This window comes from Aulonocara stuartgranti (genome assembly GCF_965226115.1).
Source record: "Aulonocara stuartgranti genome assembly, chromosome: 23".
Classification (NCBI taxonomy): domain Eukaryota; kingdom Metazoa; phylum Chordata; class Actinopteri; order Cichliformes; family Cichlidae; genus Aulonocara; species Aulonocara stuartgranti.
The window spans coordinates 41,212,078-41,238,067 of NC_138958.1; the positions used below are offsets into that span (position 1 = coordinate 41,212,078).

The 25,990-nt window shown below is 39.0% G+C and overlaps 1 protein-coding gene across 5 annotated transcripts; it reads right to left on the minus strand.

Annotated features, from left to right (window-relative positions):
- Window positions 1–1,209: 1,209 nt before the first annotated feature.
- Window positions 1,210–25,403, minus strand: LOC309700741 (voltage-dependent L-type calcium channel subunit beta-4-like). 5 transcript variants are annotated; one of them, XM_082524523.1, is made up of 14 exons: window positions 25,132–25,403; window positions 23,551–23,634; window positions 13,006–13,176; window positions 12,727–12,849; window positions 12,500–12,627; window positions 9,575–9,651; window positions 9,078–9,097; window positions 7,134–7,214; window positions 6,130–6,188; window positions 5,797–5,906; window positions 5,539–5,690; window positions 4,539–4,634; window positions 4,041–4,226; window positions 1,210–2,985 (listed from the first exon to the last, which is right to left on the minus strand). In XM_082524523.1, the coding sequence occupies exons 1-14, from the start codon at window positions 25,192–25,194 to the stop codon at window positions 2,725–2,727; spliced, it is 1,611 nt and encodes a 536-aa protein (XP_082380649.1). In that variant the 5' UTR covers window positions 25,195–25,403; the 3' UTR covers window positions 1,210–2,724. The 5 variants fall into 5 exon arrangements, with proteins under 5 accessions (XP_082380649.1, XP_082380648.1, XP_082380650.1 ...); XM_082524522.1 differs by having other exon boundaries at window positions 1,210–2,988; XM_082524524.1 differs by lacking the exon at window positions 9,575–9,651 and having other exon boundaries at window positions 1,210–2,988; window positions 9,078–9,096.
- Between the last annotated feature and the right edge of the window lie 587 nt (window positions 25,404–25,990).

A 25,990-nucleotide genomic window follows, 5' to 3' on the forward strand; every position in this document is an offset into this window, starting at 1 on the left:
AATAAAGATGCTACAGTTTGAAGAAGTTCCTCCTGACCGGCTGAAGTGCATATCATCAAGATTTAGTAAAGCTAATGTCCTATGTTGGACAACTCTGCACCTCACAAGCAACCAAAGATTTTCAGTGCTAATTTTCTTTTACAGCTTCAACACAGACTTTATTAGGCCTGCTCATGCTGCCACCTAGTGGCTGCAGCATGCTTATCCTTATTTGTGCTGTAGCTACATCACCATCTGATGTCATTTATAAGAACACCATACCAGAATCAAATTTGAAAAATCTTGTGAACAAATTGTACTTATTCGTAATTGAACATGGTTAACTAACAAAAATATAATAAAAATCAGCCTAAAAACAGCTCCCACTTCCTATTAAACGTTTATGAGAACACTCTGTATAGATCTCGGACAAAACAATAATAGTAATTTGCTATTTATAAGGCACCAATCTAATTTGGTGCTGCAGCAGTCAGTACTGTACATCGTTTTTGTCATAAGGGAACTAACATTTAGAATAGATGTATTTGTTTAACATGCCAAAGAAAACTCTTTTGACACACATTCTAATTCTTACTGTACATATGGTAATTTTCCTAAAAAAAAAAAACTGTCAAATTTACAATAGTTTTTATCGAAAGAAGCACAAATTTCCAAGATAATAAAGAATGTTCCAGCAGTTTTTCTAGTCAACATGACGACTTACTCATCTTATTATCTTCTGATAACACGCAACGTGATTCCTTACTTTATCCTCATGACTTTCTCTTATTTGCATAAACTATAATAGGACACTTGAATGTTACCTAATATACCTTTTAAAGTACTTTGTTTTAATAGAAAACCTTAAAGTTGGTCCAATGGTACCATTTATTATATCGAAATAGTAAGATGATTAAGTCAGAATCACAAGATAATACTATCTCTTAAAAGAATGGGATATGTACAGCAAATTCTGTTAACAAAACTTAAGATCATCATTAGCAAACACAGCAGCTCTCATGCTCCATACAAAGCACCATGTGGGCAAACTGCCCTTTTTTTGTGAGGGTTCAGCCTGTGTCAGTTGTTTCAGTGCACTTTCTAATATATAACATATTTCTGGTCTAACAGAAACTTATCAGTGAGATGGCTTCACTTTTATACCATGCAGGCCACTTTAACATTTTCTAAATTATCAAAATATTTGCTTGTGTCGTTTCAGTGTACTGAATGAGCGATTACCCTCAAGGATCCAGAGATATCATTCGTCTGCAGTTTGGGACATTTTCTTTTCTTTTTTTTCTATTTTTGGAGAAACGTGCCTCATACTTGTACAAACACCAACTTGATTACAGTGGGCTTTTTTTTTTTTTTTACCTTTGGAGGGAACATGCTCTGCAGTCAGGAAAACATGCCAGCTACACAGGGAACGAACATGGTGCAACCAATCCTGCCGTGTAACATTTATATCATTTCAACCCCTTAAAGCCAACAAAAGGAACTTTGACAGAGTTTAACCAGTGACTTGACTTAATGCTAACCGACATCCATATGTGTGTTTTACCTCTACGTAACTGTGATTTTACTGCTAACAAATGCAAAATAATTTGTAGCTTCAGCAGCAGATGGAACTTCACATCAAACAAGCAAACAAACAGAAGAAAAACAAGACGCTGGCAGGGGCAAAAATGTCAAGAAAGAACATCCCAGCCAGCTAAAGAGGCTCCTCCTGCATTGGTTTTAATGCCAGTCCATATTTCAACAGTATCAACTGCATCTCAAGTAGAATTTTGCTATTGTAATCCACTACAATATCACACAGTCTCGGCTATTGCCTTGTCTAACTCTCTAAGTGCTAGCTGTTTAGAACAGCAGCAGTATTGCCTTCCTCTACAGTGTAACAGAGGTATGATCCCCAGCACCATCAGAGTCTGTTCTGCTTATGACGGTCAGGGTCTTCACCCAAATAAAATCCTGAAGCTATGCTACACAAAAGCTGGCCTTGCTCAAAGTGACTTTCAAATAGCAAAATAGTTTGGGAATGTGAAGCACCAGTTTTCAAAACTAGCAGCCAGATATCATCTGCATAACCAACCCACAAACCCACCACCGAGCGCCTATCCACAACGAGGTGAAAATTGGACCTCCATATCTACACCTCATCATGGGAGAATCCAGAGTAAAATATCAGTGAAGTGGATGCGGAGCTTGATCAACTACAAGCATGCAATAAGCTAAATGAAGAGAGGATTTATACATGGCCCAGGATAGGGGGCAGCAGCCTTTCAGCAGTTTGTGTGCAGAGGGCTTCCATCTGACCTGGTGTGACGCTTCAGGCACTCAGAAGCCCATACAGTACATCATCACCATCTGACTACTATCCATAATTAGACTGCTGACACCGGCAACAAGCATTGTGTTGCACATCTGCTGAGCATTATGTTAGTAAAATCCCAAAAAGGTCCCAGAAACTTAAAGAAATTTTACAAGTTTTGTTAATGTTGGCCTGAACCTCCTCACTACTCACACTGTTGACTGATGGGGGTTTGCCCTGACAGCTTGATTAAAACGAAAATACCTGAATGTGATTCTTTTTTACTTTGAAAGAGGAAAAATAGCCAAGTAGATCAAAAAGAAAGGGGGGGGGGGAAAAAGGTACAATTTGGGACCATCTTGGCTCTATTGCAGCGTTTATTTTGGGTGGAATTTTGGGCCGCGTGGGCCACTGTGGCGAGAGGAGTGTTTTCAGAGCCGGTGCCGGGAGTCATGGCTATAGCTGCCCGGTGAACTGCGATTGCGATGTGGCTTGTATGCATCCTGATAGGGATCCTGGTAGTCCTGGTAGGCGTCCTGCTGCTCTCGGCTATGCTGGGAGCCAGAGGACATGCGGTTGCGTCCCTTATGTGCCCGCTCGTTGTGGTAGTTTTCATCTGATGTCATCAGGTTGCGACGTTCATTTGGGGTCGAGTGGTCTCCTGTGTGGTTACTCTGTCGCATTCTTTGGCTCTGCTAATCACACGAACATACCAAGGACATAGATAAGGCTCAGGAGGGAATGGAAGAGACCTAATAACACAGTATCCACACAAATGCACACACGTGTTTGCTTTCAATTTCTAATGGGGAGTTATCAGTGGGTGTAGATTTCACTGCCTGCAGCAAATAGGATTATGACTTGCTTAGCATGGACATCGTGAAAATCTGTTCAAAAAGAGGAGGAGCCAGAGATAGAATTTAGGTCGAATCAAACATGCACTGTCGGATTTGCGCAGTTAGGCAAACAGATGACAGTAATAACATGCAAACACATGGCAAAGCAAAAATGTTTGACCAAATGTATTAATGTAATGACACACTTGTGTAGGTTTAACTTTCTCTGATATGTGGGACTGTGCTGAGTTGCTGATGACGCAGGGAGAAGAAGAAAGATCACAGCGACAATGACAGTAAGTATAATGTAAAAATACTTTTGCAAGTTTTGATAAACATGCTTATCCTTGTCCCTTACTGTCCACACTGAGTCAACATACATGGATTAAATGTGTACATGACTTTTGCATTGACGCAGAGTCGTCTGTATTTTTTTTTGAGCGTGACAGAAATTTAGGCTCTGGCACCACTGAAAATATTTAACATTTCATGGTTCTTCACAAGACACACGAAGAACAGCTCACTCCATATCAGCAAGGTTATCAGAGGGAAGCATCAATGGTTTCTTTGTTGACACATTAAATCAGGGATCTTTCTTTAAGCTGATAATAAAACAGCTGGATTACGTAGGATGCTACAGTGCCAACACTCTGGTGTAGATTTAATGGACAAACTGTTATTTCCCAGAGAACAAAATGCCACAACTCCAACTGTTGTGACTAGACAACAATTTATTTCAAAAAACAAATGCTACAAATTTGGAAGGTATAACTCTTTTGAAATAACATGAATGAAGAGGAGAATGAATAAAAATGATTTGCAATAGGCTGGGTTTACTCTTTTTACTTTTATTATCTGAACCACACCCATCAAGGTCAAAGAAAATCATTTTGGTACAGGTGGATGTGTACCTGCAGTCCAGAGATGCTGGTGGGGTAGGGTGTGAGTGTGGTGGGGCCCAGGTTGCGTCCCAGCAGGGGGTTCAGGGGCGTCGCCATCGAGGTGTGGGTCGCTTTCCAGTATGCCTCGAGATACTCGGCGAGATGCTCACAGGCGTCCTCCAGCTGGTTTTCATCCAGGATGATGTCAAACATTTCCTGTTAGCAGCAGAGGACACGTGAAATACATTATGTCCACTCTTACACTGTATGTGAGGCTCAGCTATGAATGTACATTAGCACAAGGACTAATGATAATAAACATCATATCAACGGCTTCAATAAATACAAGTGCTTCCAGTTTTTGCTCTCCAAGACATAAAAATCTCCCTGACTCTCGTTTGACCTTAAGATGCATTTGTTTGGGAGTGCAGAAACAAAGTTTATGGGCATCTTTTTAAATACAGAAACTGTAAAAGTATGAGAACAACGGGCCACACAAGCCAGCACAGGAGGAGAAAGTTGGCTTACCGGTGGACACTGGGCTAGTTTGTCTGCTGCCACGAGCTGGACGTTCAGGTGTTTGCTCTGGGACTTCCCTCTGGACTTGACTAGCCTCTGCAGAACCTGGATGAAAGAGCAGAAACGCACACAAAGAAACCAAAAGTATCTCAGTTTTGGGTGAACTGTCTGCTCATATCATCTGCACCTTCTTCTGAGAATTTGGGATTTTTAATAATGTTTACATCTACAAATAAATATTATATCCAATGGGGTTAAACTGCCTCAAAATATTTATTTATGATCACCATTAAGCCAGAACGTTTATGACCAAAATGTGATGAAAACAAGTAACAATTATTGGTTGAAATAAATAAACAGTCCAAACATGTTGGAGGACTCATGACCTCAGTAATGCAGTGATGCTATACGCCTAATATTGCTGCTTCTTCCTGGTTTGTCTGTACACTGGTCAGTTTTACTGGTCAACAGTAGAAAAGCATGCTAGGAAGATGTCTTGTAAAACACGTGCAAACAGTAAACAGCAGATTCTCAGTCTGATTAAACTTAATCTTAAAGACAGACAGTTGATCAAAGTGGTTACTGTTGTAGTCCCAGTGCTGAGGGATGAGGTGAAGAAGACATACTCTCCCATGCAAAAGTGCCAAAGTGCAGATTTATATCCCCCCAACACACACGTGTGTTCATCAGAGGCTTTAAAAGTACAGGACTTCATGCTAGTTTTGAGGTAACACTGTGCTTGTGATGAGCTGTAACACCCGTGGATAAACAACATGAGTCTAACAGAGAGACCATTACCTTTGTTCTCGATGTTTGTCTCCAACTGAATGACTCTGTTGGACAGTCACTGTGAAGATCACATATGCTTAATTTCCTGTTTTATCCAGCTTTGACTTGATAACCTTGTAACCCATGGCCTGATTGATAATAAACCCATCAGAGAGAGTAAAAATGTTTCTTAGTGCGACAAAAATCTCCCTCTTTGAAGGTCTGCCTATGATCCGAGTACCTTTGGTGAGGAGACTTTAACATGGACGATGATGGGGGCCAGGGAGGTCTTGAGAAGCTGGGCAGGGTGGTTGATGGTGTCGGCATCCAGAACCACCAGCTGCAGGGAGCGGGCCAACTCGAAGATCCTTTCAATCTCACTTTGCACCTCAGCTAAGGGGACAAAGACAGACATTAGACATTTGCATGATTCTCACTACTTACAATTAAACTTCACAGTTTCAGACTATAGCTCAGTCAACATATACGTGAAGCTCACCTAAACTGGAGCGAGTGTTGGATCTTTCTATGATGGCCCTCTTACTGGGGTTGTTAAGAACAGACCTTTTGGCCAGCGATATATCTGCTGTGACTCGTGTGATAGTTATCCTGTAATAAAGAAGACATAATTTTTTTAACCAGGGCACTGACTCGATTTTGAAGACTGCACAGAGAAGAAAAAGGACCAATAAGAATTACTCTCCATATTTTTTTCTTCTTGCAAGTAACTTTATATTTTACTTACCATTTATTGGGAGTGAATAAAGACTATGTTAGAATTAAAATAGTTCTATAGTTCTTCCTAAGAAGTGTGCATTTAATTTGTCTTTACCTGCCATCAAATCTGTGCTTGAGGAAGTCAAATAGTGCTTTCTGCATCATGTCTGTTACCTGCGAAGCAAAAATGAAAAATTGGTCAGGGACTTAATCTCGGAATATGGCTTTGTGTGCTTTGTGATCCTCAGTATGAATAAGCCACCATCCATCAGGCAAATTCAGGACAACAAGACAGATGGCACTTTACTGCTGCTAAAAAAACATAATGATGTCGGATGCCCCATCTGAGCGAGCAATATGGAAATGACATCATCAGCTTAGATAGTTACCATGTGACCAAATGCAGCATAAATCAATGAAATGTACTGTTGTTTATGTATAAAGTTTTTTCTTTTCATTTACCTATGATATTTGTTGTTATAATTGGTATTTTAAAACAGGAAACATGGTAAAAGGCATGCACCCTGCACCACTGTAATAACTGAACATAATTTGTCTGTACAAATATACTTTAGAACATAAAACCATTGTTGAATAACAACCTTTCCACAAGTCAGCATTCAGACACTCCTAGCTTTTAGGTTTTACTTTGAAAGGTTTTGATTGGCTCTCACAGCTCACAGTTGAGAACAGTCTAGACTTCCCAGCACTAAACGGACACAGCTAGCTACAAGCTGGTGATCATTGAGGAGTATTCGCAGTCCCATACCTGGCACTGCATGTACCTCAAAGCAGTTCTAGTATTCTGCTTTTCTACAAGCCACGATTATCAGCAGTATTGGAAGCAACAAGAAAAAATCTGCCAATTACTCAACATATTCTTATCTGAACTCTTCGTCTCCTTGCTAGTCTGGCTGCAATCTGGATGTTACGTGGGCGATGACACGTTCATAATTAACAGTGCCAACAGAAGGCTATTTTGGGGGACTCAGTGAAAAATGTACAGGAGTCATCTCATTTCTTGTCCTATTTGTAATTAAATTGAGATTATTCATGTTTGTTTGTTTTTAATGTGAGAACGTCCGATTGTTCATTCGGCTGTAGAGGCAGGCAGCTTACCTCGTAGCCCTTGAGTGAGGGTCCCACCAGAACTACAGGCCTCATGGAGGGAACCACATCATACGGGGGGATGTGCTCCGTCTGTTAACACAAAGAAGCAGCGGTACACTCAGGCTGACAAAAATAAAACCACAAGAGACAACAGACTGACGAAAAAGCAAAGCAGACAGCTGCGATAAACCTTTTTCATAGCAGACGCCGTGGCTCCGCCACAGCAGGAGAAGCACAGGTGTGATAATGATGGCTGCATTAAGGGCAGGACCTGCTTTTGCTGATGCTGGTTCACTATCATGAGTCACTGCAACACTAAATAAAGCTAAGCAGTCATTATTATACCTATGCTTTCATTACAGTGACGAGGCAAAACGTCTGCCTAGAAACGGGTTTCTGGACTGCAGAGTCAGCTCAACACACAACCACACGTAGTAAATGGGAAGCTGGTTTACTGCCATGTCAGGGCATGTAGCAAATGGTAAGTTAATTTGTCACAATTGAAGCAAAAAGAAAAAAAATAAGAATATTAAGAATACTTTTAGATTGTCCCAACTTTACAAAAAAAATCTAACACATTATCTCAAATAAACGTTAATTTAACATGTTAGCTTACAAAATGTGGTTAATGCACCGGTGTTTATCATTTGCTACATAAACGACCACTGTACACAGATTTTGCCCAAACACTCACAATACTACAGTTGAACCCAATTTCACAATAAAGGTACCACCACGACACAGTACAACTCAAAACAGCAAACACTTGGTATCATTTAGTTATGTAAGCCAACACATTTCATGTGTAGATAGTTCACACAGTTAAAAGCCGCATTTTATTAAACAAAAACTGTGTATTACAAGGTAATAACAATATCAGATCGGGGTATATTTTGTGGTGAATAAAAACATTGAAGTTTAGGACAAAGTAAATATTAATAATACTTTTGGTGACATGGCATAGTCTTTTAACATCACTGCTTAACTTTCTCTGGAATCAAACCAAGGTCTTTCAACTCTTACAACTTAAAATTATGTAAATGGCTGAGACTGATTCACATTAAGCATTCAGGGGTGGTTGAATTTCCAAATAGCATATGCACTTGCCTACAAAATTCAGATATTAATTCAATTTATAATGATCTATTGCACTGTCTCTCTCTAAGTATATCAGCTGACAGTAAACAATGTTCATAATGAGAAATGTTTCAGGTAAGTTTTTTTGGATCCCAACTTTTATATAATTTACAAGATTAGATTAGATTAGATTAGATTAGATTCAATTAGATTAGATTCAATTAGATTAGATTAGATTACTTGGTTTTGAACTCCTTGGCCTTTGGTTTGATTGGGTTTTTTGGCACTCAGTCAACATATTTCTGCAAAAATGGCCTGATGCATAAATTCTCATGCTTGTTATATATGTACTGATCTATGTCATATTCCCTTACAAACTGAAAAATGTGAATATAATAAACTTAGACATGAGATGTTACTGGCTTTTTTTTTTTTTTTGGGGGGGGGGGGGGGGGTTAGTATAGCCAGGTCAACCATTTTCCCCCATTTTCCTCTCCTTTATGCAACAGTAAGACTAGGTAACCACATGTGGCTTCATATTTAACCCCTGGAGGGTCCTAGAAAAATGCATACACTATCGGACCTAGAGCCACAAATCGACCACGCCCAAAAAAGTGCTATAAAAAATTTATATATTAATCCACACAGCAGAGACAGTTTTTTTTTTATTGTAAAGTACCTATCATAATGTATTATGTTGCGCAGTGATGGCATTATGGCGTCACAGGAATCATTATAACTTGTTGTTGGATATTTCAGTAGATCTGAAGTATTGTACGCTGTTACTGTAACTTCCTCTAAATGCTACCCGTTCCTGTCACAACAACAAGAATTGAGTGAATAGTATATGAGTGTGTTTTACCGTCACCAACTTACCACTTTCTGTTTCTGCTTTCCTGTAGGAGGAAAGAGAAGACAGCGACAGTGATGTCAGTAGCTGCTGCCACAGGAGGAGTCACCAGAATATTTCAGAAACACTCCAACATGCTTCACATATGCAACTTTCCATTATAAGCCATAACAAATGAAACCTACCAAGGATAACTATAATATGAAAAATAGAAAAAAAAAGCAGTTCTATTGTCCTAAGGTTATATTCACAAAGTCACATGAGTGCAGTTCAGAGGGGGGGTCATAGTCTTGTCGTTGGGTTCACACTGTGGTAAGCCCCAGTCTCAGAGCGCCTGCAGTCCTCAACTGGAGGAAGAGGAGGATCATGGGAAAATGTACCAACAACTCTGAACTTATGCTCTACGCAGAGACATGGGAAGGTTTTAGAGTCTTATTTTCTCTATGTTGTTGTGGCCGAGAAGCTTGGCTCTAAGCTGGCAGCTGGCTATTAAAAGCCCTCTCCCCCTGTCCGATGTTCTCACCTGCTGAGGATATGAGTGGTCGGATAGAGGCAGAAACCTCATCCTCCACACTGGAAGAAGAGTTCCCTCCAGACTTACTGGAAAAGACAATGGGAAAAAGAAAGACAGAAAAAAACCCACAGTATTAATTCAGAAAAGGACTGAAACCTAAAAAAAAAAAAAAAAATCTATAGTATGCTAAGACTGAAATAAAAACTAAAACTAATAATAATGAACATTTAATTAATTTAATATTGGTCAGCTAAACCACCTTAAACATCAGAACACCGTAACACAAGTCTCTGCAGTTTCCCATATTTTTTAATTTTTCTAATAGTTTCTACTGTAAGTATTTTCATTTTCTCTTTGTGTTCCTTCCTGTGTCTTCCTGATTGTCTGTTTGGCTTTACTCTTTGTGTTTAGCATAGTTAATTCCAGTTTTATTTTGAAATTTATGTGACTGCGTTTATACTTCCTGCTTTTGTTCTTTTCCTGCCCTTATTACTCTCTGATTGAGTTCATCTCTTGTTGCCCTTCTCCCTGGTGTGCATTTAGTTCGCATATCTTTTTACCTACTTCTCCTGAGTCTCCTCTCGTGTCTGCTTGTTGCCCAAGTTGGAATTTCCCCCTTCTGTCATCACTTAAGTCCACTGCTGAATTTTTCCCCATAAAACTTCACATCTTCCTCAAATATTTACATCATCTTAAGTATGGCAAAACTAATCACAGCATTAACAATTATTAATTCAAGACTTTTTTCAAGTTACTTTCTTTCTTTTTTTAAATATACAGTGAATAATTTGAACAGAAACTGAGTGAAAGTTGCATCTTCTTTTAGAACTAAAATAATTTTCATGAAACTTGGGAATTCACCTTAGATGGCTTTTTGTTACAGATGTCCATTTTTAAAAGAGTATGAGGCCCATTGTTATTCAGCTATTATACACTCAGCAGACACTTTATTAGGTACACCTTTTCAAAGACTCTTTATTGTGTGTGATTTTAAATGTGACTGTTCATGTTCAAAGGGCCAGTAAGCATCTTCTTTCTTGGTGAAAATGCCAGAGGTCAGGGGAGAATGGCTAGACTGCTCAGAAATGATAAGGAACAACAGTAACTTAAACAACCACTCATTACAACCAAGGTCTGCAGAAGAGCATCTCTGAATGGACAACATGGCAAAATTTGAAGCAGGAGGACTATAGCACCCAAAGACCATACCAGACACTACTCCTGTCAGGTAAGAATAGGAAACTACGATTCATCAAAATTGGACAATAGAAGATTTGAAAAATGTTGCCTGCTCTGATGATTTCTGGTTTGGCATTTGGTTAGAACTTGGCGTTGTGGTTGTGTAATGGATTGGGGGATATTTTCCTGGCACAGTGTGTTTCCTTTTGTACCAAGTGATCATTATGTAAATGCCCCAGCCTGCCTAAGTATTGCTACTGACGAATTTGCGTGTCATCCTTGCGCAGGGGCCATGCTAATCTTCTCTGTATCGTATCCAATTTAGCGTACGCGCTTGCCGAAGCAAGCAATCTCTAACATAGTGGTCCTAATTTTCAGTTACACAGAGTAGTCCTGTTTAACGGGGGTTCGAATGTCTCTCCCTGTCTGTGAGGTTCGATGACAAAAAGCCACAGAAGCCACGCTGTTAAGTGAAGCTTCAGCATTCCAGTCGAGTAGGATTAGTATTAAACTCAGCAGCAAGGCTCGGGGAACTGCCTGTGAGTTATTGTACAAACTCTGGATGACAGAACATTCAAGACACATTATACACACACACAAGGAAACTCGAAGGCTGATAGGTGTGCTAATTACAGCTATTGAAACCGCTGGACTGGTACAGTCGACACGAGTGGAGAGGACGGAGTAAATGGGCATGAGTCACGAAAGAGTCAAAGGAAACTTTAAGGAGTAAATAAAAAATAAAAAATAAAAAAAACACACAGTGAGACACCAACACAGTCAAACAGATGACAAGGCTTTTATGGAGAAGTTGCATGCTTTTATATAGGATGAATTTATTTTAACTTCTGTATTGGTTAAACAGCAGTCTCAGGGGCTGTGTCAAGAGTATTGCATCAAAATATTCAAAGGTGTGAAGCTGATAAAGGAATCAATTCAGGTTGTTAATATAAACTGGCATTTTGGATCGCAATCAATCGCCATTTCCATCGCTAAGACAAGTCAAAATTCCCACGGCACCCCTTCCCTTCCTACTCCCCCAACTAATTACAGGATTTTCTTGAGCAATTTGATTATCTCATTAGCTGAACAAAAGTTATGTTGATAAAATTGAAAACATGTCCACAGTAGTTCCATAAGTTGAATTGCTTAAATGTCTTGTTGTGTCCCATTAACACAATCCTAAACACAAAGATAGCAAGTTCACTGTCAAGCAAAGAAAAACAACGAAACCTCACACAGGAAAGGTTAATTAAATTATTACCAAAATGTACTGTACTGTAAAACTCTCAGCTTAATTTGTCTTTTTTGTGTGTTTGTTTGGGCAATTCTACCTGTTTATAACCATGATTTGTCCAAAGGTGATCTAAAATTACTGACGACATCTATTTCCATGCTACCTCATTCTCATTCCTAGCAATATATGCATTTAAATAAAATGTCATCTAGCTAGATTCATGAGATTTTAAATACTTTGCTTTAAAAAAATGTGGCAAGTAGAACACGTAGAAGTAGTGCGCTCAGTGGAAGCTACAAAATCTACAAAATTCTGGTTTATCTGAATAATGTTTGCTTCTTACGATCAAAATGCCACAATTTTGGTGCAAAGTTGACTTTAAATGATCCTTGTCTTATTGTTACTCAACGCATTAGACGCCAGGTTTTTGTGCTTACGTTAACGTTTGTGTGATCAAGTAAGGTTTGATTTACGTGAGAAAAACAATGAGACGACGACTGTGGTTTTGTGCTACTTACCCTTGGACTCGTCCTCTCTTTTGCTCCTGCTGGAGTCGAATGTTTTCCAGCTTCAGAGGGCTGGGAATGAAGCCGATCTCGCAACCCTCTTTCACTAACCGACCGATCCACCAGTCATTGTTGAACTTCTGAAGATGCAAACATGAAAAGGGATCAGATCAAATTGAATTTTGTATCATCACATATATGCCGTAGTTATGATGTTTTAATACAAAGTACTCATTAACCTCTTTTATGTGCAGGAAGTCCTTGGCGTCAAAGGAGATGGCTGTGGCTGGCACTGGAACATCTTCATCCAGTGCGCCACAATAGCTGACGTTGGTCCTTACAGCAAATGCCACAGGTTTACTCTGAAGGACGGAAACACAAGCTCAGTGAGGATCAGAAAAGTATATTTAAAATGATTAAAAACTTCTTACTCTAACGGAGTTGAAGACTTTTTATTGATCTGGGAAAAAATCCATAATAAAGATAAACTAGCATGAACATTGTCACAGCCTGTCTACCTTGGCTCTTTCCAGTTGAACGGCAGCCTGCTGTTCCCTCTCCTGTCGGCTCTGTCCCGGTCCTTGACTCTGGCTTGGGCTCTGGCTCTGGACCTGAGCCTGCACCTCCCGCTCCTCCTCGAGAGAGACATCTGAGTCTGATGGTCTGCTAGTGTATGAATCAGCTGATCCCTACGAAAAGAAATCACAGAGATGACTGAAACTATACAGACTGGATACATCTTTTGATAAGTGCACCAATCAGGCATAACATTATGGCCACTGATAGGTCACCTGTTAGTGGGATATATCAGGGAGCAAGTGAACATTTTGTTCTCAAAGTTGATGAGTTTGAGTCAGAAAAAAATATTCAAGCATGAGGATATGAGCAAATTTGACAAGGGACAAATTGTGATGGCTAAACAACTGAGTAGGAGCATCTTCAAAACTCCAGCTTTTGTGGGGTGTTCCCAGTCTGCAGTGGTCAGTATCTATCAAAAATGGACCAAGGAAGGAACAGTGGTGACCAAGAGTCACTGATGATTGGGTACAGAGGGCTGGCCCATGTGATTAGGCAGACAAGTTGCTGTAAATCAAACTGCGAAAAAATGTAATGCTGGTTCTGACAGAAAGGTGTCAGAATACACCCTGCATCGCAGTTTGTTGCATATGGAGCTGCATAGCTGTAGACCAGTCAGGATGCCCATGCTGACTCCTGTCCACTGCTCAAAGTACCAACAATGGGCACGCCTGTATCAGACCTGGACCATGGAGCACTGGAAGAAGGTAGACTGGTCTAGTGAGTCACATTTTCTTTTACATCATGTGGAGGACCAAGTCGCTTACCTGGGGAATATCTGGCACCAGGATGCACTATGGGAAGAAGGAACCAACTTACAGAACTTAAAGGATCTGTTGCTAACATCTTGGTGTCAGATACCACAGCACACCTGTTTTGTTGGCAAAAAGGAGACTAACACAATATTAGGCAGGCGGTCATAAAGTTATGCCTGATGGGTGTATGTTGGGAGTATGTTGTCTTTAAGCATGGCAAAATTATTCTAGAGCAAGAGTTGCTGCCCAACAAGAACAGGAAATAGCTTTAAATAGTGCTTTAAATTTGTTATCAAGTTATGGCTAATCCAAACTAATATTAGCACTCTGTTCCTGATAGGGTTATTAAAGAAAATGAAAACTACACTCAAGGCCTCTAACATAAAAAAAACATCTCTGCACAGCGAAACACTGTCCCAATATCAAGGACTTTAAAGAAAAAGTTAGAACAGTGTGGACAGATGCACCCAAATGACCTGAATTTTCTCTCTGAAAAGACAAAAAAAAAAGCACAAAGGCTCTGAGGTTCATTCAGTCACATGGTGATAGAGGACACGTTTCAAAACAAGGATGTGCTTTAGCTTTATCTGAAAGCATCTGAGCTGCTAAGCACCATAAAGATAAATTGTTTATGGGATCACTTGCTGAAGTTTTGGAATTCAATGCGCATCAGCTTACAATCACAGTGCCAAATACTGAGTAGTGGCTTGGCACACTGAATGCAGAACAGGTAAAATCAACGATATATATATATTTATATATATAAAAAAAAAAAAAGAGTAGGCTGCAGGAGCATCTCAGACAAAGTGGATTTCTATTCTTGTGCTGTCAGCAGTTTGCATGTCTTCATACATTTAATTGATGAAGATGATTCTCTGTTCTCAGAGAGTGAGAGATGTCTTCTAGTTGTATTTTACTCATCTGAAACAATCATCCCATAAAATCATGAAACTGTATTAGTCAAACTACAGTCTACATAGCTACAGAAAATACTTCAAACATAACCACAGACATTTATGCACATGGCAACATTTTGGTTTTTCTGGTAGAACACCTTTCCCTACAGAAAAAATAAAGCTACTATGGACTATTAAAACCAAAGAATATCAAAATAAGACAATGAAATATAAACTAATGAGTAACAATGAAAAAACACTAAACAGAGTGACCACTGGGGGAAAATTTTTGCATTAGTTTCCTTTTGCTTTTAAATTAGTGTGCAGGCCTTGCTGTAAGGTTTTCAATGAAAACGTCATGTGACCACAAAAAAAAGCTTGCTAAAACTGTTTTTAAAAAATTGTTAATTATTTTTAACAAACATGACTGTCTATTCTGCTCGCTTACTTGGTGCAGTTAAAACAGTAATACCTTGTTTGCTTTTATAAGACAAACATATGCAAGTATCTGCCCATGACTTGTTTTACAGACCAAACACACTGTGCAAACTGAAGACCTCTAATCAGCAGGGTTGGGTCAAAACTACCAAGTAACCACAGCACTAAAAGTGGGAATCCCCAAGCACCCCACGATACGATGTTACTCCAATACCAGCTCCAAATTATTTCCTTAAAGTTAAACTATGTTAATACTTGTTTTGTCTAATAAGATAAAGTTATCTCACTTCAGATTTTCTTTTGTTGTTTTGGGTCAAAAAAAATGCCAAATGCCAAACATAACAACACTGTGACGAAAACCTCGGTTAATAAGACAGACGGTCTGCAATTGATTGGGGTCAAGCTGGCGATTACATGTAATCTGTTTCTGATAATGCAGCAATTCACTGTCATAAACCTTTTTTTTTTATTACATATTTGTTGCTATCTACATATACAGAAATTGACATTTAAGATATACAACCAGGATACAACCAGCTGGTAACCAGCAGTAAAGTCCTCTTCTACCCTCCTTCTACTATATGTAAAACAAAATTCAATACAATCAGACAGCCATCTGTTATTATTTTAGATGTAAAGCAGTTGCTGTCATGTTTTTACTCGAGTGACTGAGCCGTTGGCTTGCTCCAAATTAGAAGGTAGCTTTGTTCAGCTAAATGTGTCCACTGTTGGATGGGTTTTTTTTCAGTTGAACCAATCTAATTTCAGTTTGCTTGGCTAATGTTATCTCAGGACAATGGTGGATAAGAGATCTCTGGTTAATGGTATTGTCAGTGCATTTTAATGTATTTATTAAAATATCAATATGTGGTGTCTGTGCAACTACTGCAATACTATACTGTCCTGACTTTTTTCCCCCCTATACACCAACAGAGCAGATCTGAGTTAGAGAAGAAGAATCGGAGTGAGGCCACGCGACGTGACCCCTGAGATGTGTTGAAGAACAAATGCAAGGTAATGGTGGCAGTGCCAAGCTGAAAGCAGGTGTTGTAACAAAACTCGATGCAGACTCTATGCTCTCGGCAGCATTTGTAGTGCAAAATGCAAAGCTGGTCAGGGCAATACATCTAACCTGTCGGAAACACCTGGTTAAACACAAAATAATGATATCTCTAAAAGCTGATAAGTGGAGAATATTTGATAGGTTAAAAGCCAAATTTGCCAAAGGACCTGCAGCTAATGTTAGCATGTCAATCGCCAGCGCATAAGAAGTCGTCATCTTCTTCAAGTACTTAATTAGGTAGTTTGCTGACAGAGAAAAGGAGCTTTTGTCACTTTGTTGGATGATATTTGAACATTTTTATACCGGTTATGCTGAAATTTCTTATTAGCATGCTATTCGTGTACATTTAATTTACAAATTTTGGCACCTGCTTGCGTATCCCTTACATCTGATACAGGATATCGATGGTCCATTTTTTTGCAACCTGTCAGGATTTTTTCTTTCACTTACAGCCTCAAAAAAAACGCCAGGCTTGCAGCAGTTCATCCAGCCACCCAGTAGGAATTCCTTCAGTGCAACATTTTTTGCTCAAACACGACTGGATCAAGTGCTTCCTTCTGCTGTTTTAATCTAAACAATCAGCCACTAATGATGATTCAATTAAGGAAGACCATTACTCCCAAGAAGATCAATCAATTTAGTCATCACAGCTAAGCACTTTCTGTTTTGTTTTTTTGCTGTTTTTTTTACAAGCCAGCAGTGGCAAGGCCTGACTTCAGCACGCTGCTCATTTGAAATGTAAGCATCCCATCCCAGACTAACTGGGTGTTTTTGTAGGACTTCCAAGAACAAAAAGATTACAGAGGAACAAACACATCACTATGTTCCTGCTGGCTGTTTTTCAGCTGTATCAAACACATAGTCCATCTGTACAGTTTATTCACCCTCAGCCTGTGAGAGCTGTTACATGGTGTTATCTGTGGCTCTAAAGGGAGTTTTGTCAGGTCTGGGGGAAAATAACCCTGCTGATGTCATAATGATATAATTTGGGTTATCTCAGTTTTAACTTGGAGGCGAAGTGCTAATTTAGAACAGGAGGCCTGAGCTTCAGTTTCAGGGTATCAAGTCAGAAAGAAAGGAGCAAATAATGACAGAGTTGCATTATAAGGATGCAGTTCATTGGGCGCAATGTCTAAATGTTAGATTACAAGTCAGAACACATAAGTCTCTGCAGTTTTTAATCTTGACCATGTGTCTCATAATCTGGTTTTCACAAGTCCACCAATTTTATATAAAACGTCTTTTTCCCCCCGATGTGATTTTTGCATCACTGCTCAACTCAATCTCATGTATCTGTGCGGAAGATTTGAGGGTGCACTGTAGCACTTGAGCTATTATCCAATGGAGTAGCTTCAGCATGTGACTCATCAGCATCAGAATCCACTTCATGACATCACGATGCATGTTTCGCCAAGCCTCGTCAGAGCCCTTACAGCACACAGTGGCACGATCAGATTAAAAAAACAAAACAAAAAAAACACTCAGCTCGACAATTTCTGAGAAAGTCAAATGTGGGAATGAGGATCTATCAGAGTGGAGAAACGAGTGATTAGCATCTTTGAATCTTTGAATCTGGGCTTGGTTCACCTCATGAGTGTGATGAGCACTAAATGGCTCCTTCTGGATCCGATGGTTTCCTGACGTCCAATCTTACAGCTTTATAGGCAGATTGCCATCACATGCACAACTACACATGCAGATAAAGCAAAACACGCACAACAGTGTGAATGTCACACATCAGAAGCCATCTGCCAAACACCCACCCACACCCAACCCCCTCCTAGTCAAGCATAACCCACGATCACGCTACACTGTACCGTTGGCTTACCCATCGAAGGCCTCATATGTGTGTATATATATGTGTGTGTGTGCAGTGAGCTACTTCCATCAAAAAACACACAGCTGAGAGCACAAAAGCAGACTCACACACACACCCATCCAAACACTCACCGCCTCCGAGTCTTCAAATCCATGCAGGTACAAATTGTCATACATGGAGGTTTGATATTCCAGTGAGCGCCTCTAGAAGAACGAGGGGGTAAAAAACAAAAAGAGTGTAGGCGGACGAGGAAGGAGGGGGCCCCAGATTTAAAAAAAAGGATGGATGTGGGGGGTGACAACAATCCCTTCTCTCCACAGCAGAGAAGAATGATTAAAAAAAAAAAAATCTCCCCTCCCGTTGGATCACGCCTGGTCCTCCGGAGGCCCGTCGCTTGATGGATGCAGCTTCTCCCCGATCCCAGAGTGCTGCTGGCTGGCTCACGTTATAGGATGGAGAGGCTCTCCCTGGAGGTAGCCCAATCCTGGCATTTCATTTCATCAGGCTTCCTCGCACACACACACACATATACAACAGCGAGAGCAGCAGAGGCAGCAGCAGAGCAGTGGATCCTTCCTCAATATCCAAGCCTGATGACAGAGCCAATGTGCAAGAAGCTGATTGGCTGACTGGCTGTCCACTCATCTTGGATGAGCGCTCTCCGTGATTTTTTTTTTTTTTTTTTTTTGTTAGTGCGGGGCGGTAGCAGGGATCGGGGGAGGGGGATGGGGGATCAGCACCCTCCATTTCCTTGCTACCTCTCTTTCTCACTCTGCTTATTTATTCTCCAGAGAAAGACAAAACAGCTAAATAGCTAAAATAACAGGAGAATTATTAGAAACATGGATTTAAATTCATGGAAGTTCATTTTTCTTTTGAGAATTAATGTGGTTGTGACACATCTACACCACTAATAGCACTAAAATAAAATAAAAGTCAGGTACTGAATGGTTTGGATTGAACCTGAGCCAATCTTTTGTTAAGAAATACTTAAAATAATTACTAAAGACATAGAAAGTACAATTTTTTAGGGTATCACAGTCCAAACACGCCTTATCTCCTTATCTCTTTAAATGTTAATGTAACTTTTATATTTATAAATCATTTCCTGGCATTAAGGCCTTAATGTGGTTTCAAAGTCCTCTCCACACAGTCAGCAGTTAATGCTTAAATAATATGTTATTACTAAAAAGAAACCATTTTCATGGCATCTGAATACAAACGCTTTTCATTTGAAATGGTGCAAAAACACAGGTGTTACTGATGAGACCTGCAGAGAATTGGTTCTATTTATGTACGCAGGCGTAGTTAATGTGATCAGTAAAACCTGTGCTAAGCCAAAAATAGGTGCTGCTGAAAAGGTCTGCTCCAACTAAACTGAAACAACTAATACTTAAAAATGAATATTTTGTGGGTGAATATTTGCTGATAATCTCTTTTATCAATGATACCGGATTATTTAGCTACTGGGAAAAAAAAAAAATGGGTGGACACTAGGGCTGCTACGATTAGTTGACTAGTCACGATTATGTCAACTATCAAAATCGTCGACGACTAATTTAATAGTCGACGCGTCGTTTGAAGCTTTGTAAGATCCCAAAAACGTGGCAATAAGTAGTAGGATTTAAGAGTGTAATAACGGACTGAAACAGAAGATGGCAGCACAGCATGTACAAGGATGTCAGCTGCCGTTAAACCCCGAAGAAGAAGAAGCAGTGTCCAGGATTACGTTACAGCGACACAACGAAGACTCCGACAAATGCGCCCTTCATTTCCCCAGATTTGAAGGATGGGTCGGGTGTATACTTCGTGGCCCAACCTATCCCAGAATTCATAGCGCAGCCCTGCTCCGTTTCCAACAATGGCAGCAGCAATATTACTCTTATTATTCTTTCTGGGTCACAAAATAAACGTTAAACATATTTTCAGGCGAGAATGTAGCTGTGTAAACCTCAAATATCTGCTCAGTTTATCAAGACACCACATATTTTCAAACGCGCTCCGACATTTTCGGAGACGTCTGTTACCCACTAGCTCGATAGCTAGCCGGGGTTCAAGGCTCACTACAGCCCGTGAGAACACCGGACTCCCGGCAAATTGTTTTCAAACCCACCACCGTCTTTCGCTACTCAGGTTAAACATATATAAGTCACTTAGATAACTTAAAAATGTTATTGTTTGGCTTTTTTCAGTATTTTATTTGTTCCTGAGTAAATCGGTTTGGCTGAGATTAAAGTTATAGTTTTTTACACAGCTGAATAAACGTCAAGCAAACAACTGATCATCAGAAGTGTGAGATGCTGGAGAATATACTCCGGTGTCCTGTTATATTTTAGATAGCAAGGAGTTTATTAAACTTCACCGAAACAATCTGCGAATTTCATTAAAATTTAATAAACTATCATCTTGTCTTTATTTTTAGTTAGCACATACCTGAAACACTTAAAGCTGTAAGCTAATGATAGTTATATAAGAGCAGATGCATGCTGGTGCAATAAGCTGTACGTTTTACGTTCAATGGATGCATGATCTGATTAGTCGTTTGTGGCAGCCCTAGTGGACACATGCTTTAGAAAACTCTTGGAAATTCTTTAAGTTAACCAATCAATTAAGAAAATACTTGAGCCAGACCAATATAATTGGCAGATATTAGCTATTTGACAATTGATGGTATCATCATTTTTAAATAAAAATGAAACCACAAATGACAATATTAAAAACGGAAAGAAAGAATGGAAAAACACCCTTCAACCATGTTATGAGTGCTGATATTGCATAGGTTGTCTACCAGAGGGCACTCTGCAGCTTCCCATTTGGTACCACATGTTTGTATGTTCTGAGCAGTTGGGTAGAGCGTAAATGAGTCAAGAAATCACTACACAAAAATTAGGGAAATCTTGTCTAAAGGTAAAAAGAATATCAGCTTATTCGTTGGATGGTCAAATCCAAATGTGATGAGAAGGTGCTGTTTACCTTTTTTTTTTTTAAATAAAATCACATGAACAGTTCCAAATTCAAAGAAATTCAGTTTTAAGTCACAAAACAGAGAAATAAGCAAATTCAATTGGCTAACCATTTCAGTTTCACATTTGGTCTAAACAAATTGAAAAATATACTATAACAGCACAATAATCTAATAATAATCAGTTTCACACTTTTTTTTGGCTCATGCCATACAATGGTTTGCTTCTGCGCCTACCTAAAGGCTCAAATTAAATTAATGTTTAGCTCGCTTGAGCCAAGACGACAAAAGATGGCCTTTGGTCAACAAGAAAAGTACATTTAGCTCTTAGCATTTAGCCCCTAGATTTAGCTCTTTGAACACAGACTAACAAATATAAATTGTTTATAATTTTCAGCAATGGCTAAAATGTTAATGATAACTAAACGAAATAGCTGTGTACTTTAGTACTGATCATTTTTACCATAATCAAGCACATTTAACATACCCTGTACCCAGATGCTGCTCTCAACTTAACATAAAATTCATTTTTCCAATATTAATATAACAGTGAACCAACAAAATGTGCACTGGGGTTTAAATGCACTACATTACTGGCAACTAGAAGCTTGATGAGTGTATTTTAAGCAGACCGCCTTACTCACAACCATATGACTCATATACATTAAATAAACTTTCTTCAACATAAAAAATAGTACAGAATAACTATTACTAACACTAGAAACGGCACATTTATAAAAAAAAATTACACCACTGAGTATAGCATGCTGGGTAACACCATGAATAAGAGTCTGCTGAGAGCTGTGACAGGCTCTGTGCCACATTCAACAACAGTAAAGACAGATGGAGGATGAAGAAAAGAGAGCAGAGATGCTCCAAAAATAACTTTTGATAAAAACAGACGAGCTGTGTCTGCTTTATGCACTTTTTTCCATTTTAAATATTGAAGCTGGTTTGTTCGGTGAAGAAGAGGCAACATCTTACTCAAGACTAACACGTATTTTTCCTCAATGCAGAATAATTTATGCCCCAAATTTTGGAAATATAAGTCTAAATGTAAGTCCACTTTTAAAAGCCAACTTAGCTATGGGAACATTAATTAAACATTAACACTAATGAGCCATATGCTGAGTAAAAACAGTGGGAGCAAAAACTACCATTACATTTAACCTAAAAGCAGAACAGCCAGCCTGCTGAGGCCCGACTCCACAGCCCTGTGCCAACAACACAATATTTTCTAATAGAGACTAAGAATGCTACACTATTTGGTTATTTTGGTTGTTATATTTGATTTTTTCTTTTTTTATGTATAAATGACAGAGGAATGGGCCATTGTAATCCTATATAAATCCCTGCTTATGCAAAAAATAGATTAATAATAACAACAACTACAATAATAACAATAATTTCGCTCTGTTGCCTATAACGCCAATAATTTTAAAGATATCATTAGACAAAATTTTCAACACACCAACCAACACTACACAATAATAAAACAGTAAAATCTACTGCCCCTTATGTTTCCAGTAAAGCACCAGAACTGATTGATTGTTTTAAGGAATAACTAAATGACACCATATTCAGATATGCTGTAAATGTTCATATTTTGCATTTTATGCAGTATTAGACACTGCCTGATGCAGGGTTTATGCCACAGCTGCTCTAAATTAACACTTTTGGTAATTGGCAGCATCATTTTTATGCTTCTGTAATGGTTGATCCAAGCTCTTGAATAGAAATTAGAAATTAGATGCTAAAATCTGATTATTATTGTTATTTATAAATTTTCAAATGTACTGCTTAACAAAAAAACAGAAAAAAATTGTAAAGCACATTGATATTTTTTGATTAAGATGTAAAATTATAGTTATTTATTTGCAATTCATTTTAGTGCTTGATTGTTATGCTTTGTTAATTTCTGTATTCTCAGAGTAGTCCAGAGTGCCAGCTCGGATTTGGGTATGAAAATGTGAATTCAATTTGGTATTTGCCTAATAAATAATGATATAATTGTTAGTTTGAACACATTTTTGACTCTTAAAATACTGGTGTTGTCTTGTTTTTATATCAGGTGACCTAATAATATTGTTAAGTACTTTATATTGAAAGAAAAGATGTTGTATAACTGCATCTAAATACAGTATGTAATTGGTGCACTGCCACCTTCTACTACCTGCACTTTACCACCCCCTGCAGTCAAAAGCAGTGTATGTCATAAATGTGTGATCATCAATCAGAAACTCAGCAGAGTAAAAATCATGAATAGCTGTTTTTTTTTTTGTTTTTTTTTTTTGAGGTATGAAGATCCTGTTCAGTAAAAAACACCATGTATGATGTAGCCCATTTACAACACAGGGTAAGCAAATATCTTAACAAGGATTTAATTTAGGGAAAAATTTGATACATGGAGCAATTAATGCTATGCTAAACTATATGTGTTTTTTTTTGTTGTTGTTGTTTCTATCCAATTTCCATTATTTGGTATAAATGCACAGAAATATCCACGTCAAACCACAATTTTACAACCATTCAGAGCATCTGTTCCCTGCAGTACCTGTCTGAGGATGAAGCTGGTGGAGGTGGTGCTGCCGTCAGACCTCTTGAGGCGACTCCTCCTGGAATAAGTCCCTCGGTTCACCTGACGGAAAAAAATGAACTCTTAACCAGCAGCTACAGTGTCAACTCTTACGTTTTCTTGTGCACATCCATTATATTTGGATCGCTTGCTGAAATGCCACATGAGACTAATACATGATGCAAAGTGACATTCGGGCACATGTGCTTCACACAGCAGCTGATGCTCTTTCCAAGATTAGATAAGGTCAACCTTACAAGCCATCTGACATGCAACACAAGCTAACTTCTGTTATACGTTTCTGCATTATACGCTGCACTTGCCAACTTACTTTTCTCCTTACCTCACTCGTGACTTTCTTTCTTTCTCTCCTCCAAAAAATCCAAATATACCAACAGAGTTCATCTCCAGGGAGGTAAATTAATTATCTGCCAGTGATTTGCCCCATTTCTGTTCAAATCTCCAGAGTTAATGACAATGTCACCATTAAAAAGTCAGAGCCTACTTCCCTGAATTTATAAAACAGGGCCATTAATCTGGGTCACCATCCCTCTTCTGCCTCTCACTTTCAAGCTAAGAGCCCAAAGCCAAGAACTGACCCGCTATTATTACACACAGTAAAGATCGATCAAACTGGAGAAAAATAAATTATCAGCTATCTAGCAGGGGGCTGATATCGGGGGACTGATGCACTTCCTTCCCTTTATATCTACCACAGCTATTAAAATAGATGCACTGTTAGAAAGCTTAGGCCAGTCTTATGTTCTTTATAGATGCAAGGCAAGTAAGGCATTTCTGTGAGCTGAAACTGCAAAAAGCTGTATGAAAAGCATGACTTTTAAACATCAAGTGGAATGCACCTTAAACTGAAGCCACTGAAATGCTGACACACTGGTATGACTATGTCTTTTCTATCTGTTCTGTAATGCTTTGATTCATAAATAAACAAGGAAGAAAGTCATTAAGTAGAAAAGCATGGGCAAGGAAGAAAGCATGTGTAAAGGCTCAAAATAATTACGTTGAGGTGAATCAGTAAGTCAATAAAACCATTATGAAAGCGAGATTTCCAAATAATGTAGTTTATTAAGTAGAACTAAAGTCCACTCAAAAAATAAAACTTTTATTAAGTAAAACATCACTGATCTGTTATTCCCCAACACACAGTTCACTTATTGTTCTTAATATCTAAACTATACTGTCACCTAGAGAGTATAAAGGTGGAAAGATGTGCATTGCAAAACACAAAGTTAAAATAAAAATAAAGAGTTGACCATCTATGCTTTGTTTTGTGTCAACAGTCTCATAGATATTTAAATACTAAAACAGTACAGTTAGGTATTTTAAAGCCTATATTCATAATGTATTAAAGCGGGGGGTTGTTTTTCTTTTTAAAACAAAGCTACCTTTTGCTGTCACCATAACGCTTGTAGTGGACTGAGCTACAGAATTATTCTGGTTACATTTTTATTTTAATTAAATTTAAAAGACTTTTTCTTCACTTTTAAATTAAAATGTAGCCTCCGCAACTGTAACTAGCAGCCTTGAAGACACCTGACCTACCTGAAAGATGGGCGCTTGGATGCCCTCGCCAATCTTGTTTCGTATGTAGATGTGCCGGGACATTTCGGCCAGGACATCGGTCCAGAGGGCTGGCTGCTCCGGTCCAGCCCAGCGGAGGGGCGGCGGGTTCCGGGCTGCGTGCTCCAGTTTCACGCCACACAGGAGAACATGAGCGCTCGTCACGAGACAGGTGTTCCCGCTGCTTGCTCCTGCCGCGCGCGCCGGGAGCTAAATCAGACACACTGCAGCTACTCGAGCCACTCAAAACCAGATGCGCCCTGATGATGGACGGAACTATTTTAGAAGCAGAGGAGGGGGGTGTTACCATTTAAAACGCCTCAGGTGACTATTTTAAACATAACAGGGAGCTAATTTAAGCTCAAAGCCCTAACAGCCCCTGACACATTTATTCGGCAGTTTATTAAAAAAAAACCCACTGCTGTTGCTGAAGTGTGATAATGAAGAATACATATAACATCCTATTTTGTCTTGTTTTATCTTGTTTTCACGTGTATTCATGTGTGTTCAAAATAGTAAACAAAATTTAAAACAATTTAAAAACCACTGAGAGTAAATGAGCTTCATATGCACTGCTATTTTAGAGGCTACACCTCTACAAAAACAGAAAGATTTCTTCTTCTCGGCACACTTCAAACGTTAAGTCTTGTGAACCTTTAAAATAAAAAAGTAAAAAAAAATTTCTCTGACACTTAAACTGAGGGACCTTTATATATATATATTGTGTTCCCGTGTGTGTGTGTGGGGGGGGGGGGGGGGGGGGGGGGGGATACTCAAGGTTGATGAAGCTATTGTTATGTCTAATTTAGGTGCACCCCTGTCATAAAATTAATAACCCCAA

What these genes read in the sequence shown, in the direction of transcription:
- LOC309700741 (XM_082524522.1), bottom strand. Translation starts at nt 25,194, where the DNA reads ATGTCCCGGCACATCTACATACGAAACAAGATTGGCGAGGGCATCCAA. An exon ending in AAGAGAGGACGAGTCCAAGG is followed by an intron (nt 9,652 to 12,499) that starts GTAAGTAGCACA and finishes TGTCTTTTCCAG; the next exon opens with TAAGTCTGGAGGGAACTCTT. An exon ending in CCTCACTCAAGGGCTACGAG is followed by an intron (nt 6,189 to 7,133) that starts GTAAGCTGCCTG and finishes TTTGCTTCGCAG; the next exon opens with GTAACAGACATGATGCAGAA.